This window comes from Grampus griseus (genome assembly GCF_964374135.1).
Source record: "Grampus griseus genome assembly, chromosome: 11".
NCBI classification, from domain to species: Eukaryota; Metazoa; Chordata; class Mammalia; order Artiodactyla; family Delphinidae; genus Grampus; species Grampus griseus.
Window position 1 is genome coordinate 40,163,829 of NC_139005.1, and position 5,438 is coordinate 40,169,266.

The 5,438-nt window shown below is 59.2% G+C and overlaps 1 protein-coding gene across 1 annotated transcript; it reads left to right on the plus strand.

The window, feature by feature from the left end:
• Positions 1–1,637: 1,637 nt before the first annotated feature.
• AQP6 (aquaporin 6) lies at positions 1,638–4,200 on the plus strand (the record flags this gene model as incomplete). The annotated part of the gene is made up of 4 exons (XM_082664975.1): positions 1,638–2,030; positions 2,816–2,974; positions 3,235–3,315; positions 3,988–4,200. 4 exons carry the CDS (start codon positions 1,638–1,640, stop codon positions 4,198–4,200), a joined length of 846 nt encoding a protein of 281 aa, XP_082521101.1.
• Between the last annotated feature and the right edge of the window lie 1,238 nt (positions 4,201–5,438).

The window sequence follows — 5,438 nt, forward strand, 5'->3', positions numbered from 1 at the left end:
CAGGGGAGAGCAGCATGGAGTGTTCTAGAACCATTGGCCTTCTGGTGAGGCCACAGGGTAAAGGACAAGGCAAAAGGTGGGGAGAGGTGAGGTGGGAGGTGCAGGATCCAGGAGGACCTTGTAGGCCAGGCACGGAGCTCACAGAGGGGACAGGAGGCTTCAAGAGATTTTAGCAGGGGGCAGCAGCATCCGCTTTGCATTTTCGAGAGATCACTCAGGCTGCAGTGTGGGTAATTGATTGGAGCGGAGCAAGGGAGGAGACAGAGAGAATGGTTAAAGGCTGCAGGGCAGCAGGGCTGGCAGGAAGAGGGCACAGGCAAGAAATATTTAGGATTCAGTATCACTAGAACTCGCTGCCTTCGCTGGATGGGGGCGGGAGGGTGAGGTCAAGGATGCCTCCCACGTGCCGCCAACTGAGCTGGGACAACAGAAGGAGTGCTTTTGGGGTCACGGGGAGAGACGAGGATCTCGTTGTGAGACAGGTGGCATCTGGGGAGCCTGAGGACACCAGGGGACAACCACTGGGCAGGGAGCTAGGGCGGGGGGTGAGGTCAGGGCACCCAGATGTGGTGAACAGGTGAAGAGTGTACTGTTTTAACAGCTCGGCAGGTTCTTCTTAGGGAAGGAACACTTTTATTTGAGAAAATACCTTGGTATATTGCTGGGGGTTAAAGGGCAGAGCCTAGGGCGCGGGTAACCTTAGGGCCAGCATAGCCACAAAAATGGTAAGCTACGCTGAGTGGCACGAGAGGGATTGTTTTGGCCCCTGAGAAGGAGGAGGTCAGAGAAGTAAGGGGAAGGGCTGAGTTGGGGGAGGGGAGGCAGAAAGAGGCAGAAGTGGGTGAAGGGCCAGCGGAAACTGGTGTGTGGCTGGTGTGTGGCTGGCGGGCAGCAGAGGTGCCCATTGCCACAGGTGTCACTGATCAGCTGTGGAATAAACACCCCCTCCATCTGCCCCCCTGCACCCACACAGGCCCGCGTCCTCAGTAAGGCTGACTCCGTTCACATCAGCTTTCAGTGAGTGGGGTTCTAGGTGGGAGTGGAGGACAGAGCTTCATTCACATCTGGGTTTATGGGGCTCAGAACAGCATGAGCCCACTTGGAGGCCGAGCCTGCAGGCAAGGGGGGCCGGGGGAACAGGTGCTGCAGAGCGTGCGCAGGGCCCCCCGAAGCAGGCCTTGGACCTGGGGATCTCAGTGAGCTTGCTCTAAGCTGACATCGGGGGTGGGAGCGCCCTGGAATCCCATGGCCCGCGCTACTCTGGCACCTGTGGCCCCCAAGGTTGGGCGTCTGCCCACAGCGGAGTTAGGCCTGTCCAGCTTGGAAAACTCCTGGGAGGTTCCAGCTCAGTGCCCGGGGAGGGCCCCCCTCCTCCGGCCGTCAGGTGAGCTTAGGGTGGAGCGGGCATGTGAGAGCCACCCGTCATGCCACCCCTACTCCCACCCACCCAGACGCACATAACCCTGTCAGCCCGCCCCCTGCCAGTCTGACCACACAGTCCTCAGGGCAGCAGCACTGTGGAAGAGCTGCAGGCTGGGGCCGGAGCAGCCCGGAGACAGGAGACCAGGGGAGGCAGAGGAGATCAGAGGGAAGAGAAACAGAGGCCCCGGGAGCAAAGGCACCAGGACCCGGATGCCATGGAGTCAGGCAGGCGCAGCTTGGCCAAGACGCTGGTGTGCCGGCTCTGCACGACCATCAGCAAGGCTGTGTTTGCCGAGTTCCTGGCCACGGGGCTGTACGTGTTCTTTGGCGTGGGCTCGGCTCTGAGATGGCCCTTGGCGCTTCCCTCTATGCTGCAGGTTGCCATCACCTTCAACCTGGCCACGGCCGTGATCGTGCAGATCACCTGGAAGGCTAGTGGGGCCCACGTCAACCCTGCTGTGACGCTGGCCTTCCTCGTGGGCTCCCAAATCTCCCTGCCCCGTGCTGTGGCCTACGTGGCTGCCCAGCTGGCAGGGGCCACGGCGGGGGCTGCTCTGCTTTACGGGGTCACGCCCGGGGACATCCGAGACACCTTTGGGGTCAACATGGTAGGTGCGGGGAGGGGGAGGGGGCAGGTCCATACAGGTGGAAAGGGGGGAGGGCCAGGCTGGAGGAGAGGGGACAGGGAGGTAACAGAGCAACACCTGCTCTGGGCTGGGACCCGGGACCCAGGGGAGTGACTGTGGCCTTAGTGCAGGGAGAGCAGGAATGGGATTGTGGTGCAAGGCACAGGGGGAGCAGGAAGAAGCCACACTAAGGGACAGGAGTCGGAAAAGGACCAGGCATTTAAGGGTGGGGGTAGGTGGGGAGAGGTGGAGCTGTGGGTAGCGGCAGGGGACCCTGCACGCACTTCACCTCCCCGGGTCCACCCCACGTCCCCCGCTCCTCTGTTGTCCCATGTTCCTCCCTCCCCAGCACCCTGAGGCCTGTCTCACTCCCCCAGATTCCTGTAATCATCTGTGTTCCACTTACTTCCCTGAGTCCCCACCTTCCACTCCTACCCAGGGCCCTTCCCAGGCAGCTTGCAGACATGCGTCGTGCATCTTAGCTTCCCCAGCCTTCCTGCTTCCACCAGTCCTGAGCCCTCGCCTCCCCTTGAACCCGTGGCCCCAACCGAGCCGTGTAGTGGGTGGGGTGCCACTCGCTTCTGCAGGGAGCAAGTGTCTGGGGCTCACCTGAACCCCACCACACAGCTCTCCTCAGCCCATTATCTCCTTAAGTCCTGGGACTGGCGGTGGTGAGGCCTCTCACCCCTTACAGTGAGGAAATGAGGCCCAAGGGGTCACCAGCCCCGGGCAGAGCCTGCTGGCTCCAGTGTAACCCCCTTGCACAGGTCCGGAGCAGCGTCTCCACGGGCCAGGCGGTGGCAGTGGAGCTAGTCCTGACCCTGCAGCTTGTGCTCTGCGTTTTTGCTTCCACCGACAGCAGACAGACTACTGGCTCCCCAGCTGCCACGATTGGAGCCTCTGTGGCAGTGGGCCACCTCATTGGGGTAAGGGGCAAAGGGGACACCGGGCCCATGTACCCACTGGTCCCTCCCTGGGGAGGCTGCAGGGGCCCTGAAGGCGAGGAGGTGTCCTTCCCTGAGCCCTCGAGTCTTGGGGCCAAGGCTGTGCCCCGCACTCCAGGCCCCGGATGGGGTGCTACAGAGGCCAAGCCCGGGGCTGGGGCTCTGAGCCATGGTGGAGGGCACTGTCCCCTCCCAGGCCTGCCTTCAGCCTCCTCACACCCTGAACTGCACTCACTCCCCAGATCTACTTCACCGGCTGCTCCATGAACCCAGCCCGCTCCTTTGGTTCTGCTGTCATCGTCGGGAAGTTCGCAGTCCACTGGGTGAGACCCTCTGCTGGCAGCCAGGGGAAGGGAGAGGGCCCCAGTGGCAATAGGGACTTTCACCAGCAGGAGGACCACAGACACTTGGGGAGACAAGTCCCCCTGCCACAGACCATCTTGACCCCCAGTGGAGGTTTCCCGAAGCTCAGAAGACCGGAGCCAGCATCCTTTCTTTACAGCTTCAAAAAGTCCGGGGTACCCAGTGGACTGGCAAGAAATGAGCCAGGGCAGGAGCTGCAGCCTTGGCCCAGGCCTCAAGTCCTGGCTGTTTCCTTATTCACTCCTTCCAGCTGGACCACTTTCCAAACTTGGATAAAGAAAAAGACAAACAGAAATAGACACACACACACACACACACACACACACACACACACACACACCAGCAGGGACAGGAAGAGCACTAGCCAGGGTTCTGGGCTGGAATGGGGAAGGCGAGAAGAGAGAGGCAGAGGGGTGGCGGGGAGCCTGGCCCAGCCCCGTGGGAGGCAAGGTCCCTTCACCTGCGGGGACTCAGAGTGGGAGGTCAGGACTTGTGCTTCTCAAATTTGCCACCTCGTGGATGGCTCCAGGGTTCCTGGGAGACCAAGTCAACACTGGGAAGCAGGTGGGGTCCCAAAACCACCCTATGGTCCTGACGGCTCACAAGCAGGGTACCCACTTCTGCCTCCTCAGATCTTCTGGGTGGGACCCCTGACGGGGGCTGTCCTGGCTTCGCTGATCTACAACTTTATCCTGTTCCCTGACACCAAGACCCTGGCCCAGCGACTTGCCATCCTCACAGGCACTGCGGAGGTGCAGGAGGTAGAAGGGGTGGAGCCCCAGAAGGAAGAATCTCAGTCCAGTTCAGAGGACACTGAAATGGAGAATGTGTGTCAGGTGGCATAGAACCTGGCCCCTGCCCTCACACTTCTGAAAAGAGCCCTAAAGTGGGCAGCATGCTTCGTGTAACCAGACTTCAGGTTTTCCTGGGGGGCGTGGGGCTTGCGAGGTGGGGTAGGGAGGCTTGGCCTCTTGTCCTAACAGGGTGGGCGGGGGATCCCTGGCATTACATTTCTAGATGGAATCGGGGAAGCAAATCTGCTCAGTTTCCTCCTCCTACCTCTCTTTTAATGGGACAGAGCAGAGCGAGGCAGGGGGAATTCATGATTGCTCTCCCTGTCTCTCATCTGTCTGGACCCCAGTGGGGGTCCTGGGCTTCCAGGTCCCCATGTCTTGGAGAAAAGGGAATTTGAGCCCAGACAGACACTCTGCTTAGAGACTGAGGGCTATGGGGACCTCTGGGAATCCCAACTTCTTACCCCACCCTTGGGGAGGAGGGACCAGACTTCCCAGAAGAATCAAACCCTAGGGCAGCCTCTGCACTCCTCAGAGGGATGTCTCTGCTCTTGGATGAGGACGGGGGCTGTGGCTCCCCCCTCAGATGGGGGGCTTCCTGAGGCCAGAGACTGCCCTCCCAATAGATCTTCATTCCTTTCTCCTCCAAACGCTCAGCAGAGAGCCCCTCCCTTGGGAAGAGCTGACACAGAGAGGAACCTTTTCTCCGGCCAGCAGAGGGGCATGATATAGGCAAGGGAGGTTCAGGCCGGACAGGCCTTTCTCCCCAGGTGCTCTCCTACCTTCCACTCCACAGCCCCATTCACAAGAGCAATCCTGAGAGGGGAAATGTCCTATCCCAGCACTTGGTCCCTGACCTGGGCCTGAAGAAGCCATCTCCAGCCTCATTCTCAGCTCTGCCAGGATCCCCAAAAAGCTGTTGAATACGTCCCAAGGATGGTAGGAACTCAGGAATGACGCAGGAAACCAAGATTTGCAATTCAGTGCCTCTGAAGTATTATCTGAGTCTCACCTTGTTTGTTAATATTTACAAGCTGTGGTAAATCTACTCTGCCTGTGATTTGGGGTCCTGTCTGGATCTCAGCTTCCTCAGCTGTAAAATCTCCCCCAGAGATTGATGTTAAAACAAACAAGAGGTTGGAAAATGTTTTTGGAGGTTAAAATGCTAGAAAAACAAACCTAATAAATGATGATTATTGTTGCTGTTACTGTAATTATTGGGCTTGAATACAATTGCTGTTGGTAATGGGAGGAAGGAGGCCAAGAAGGGAGAGGGAGATGACTGAGAG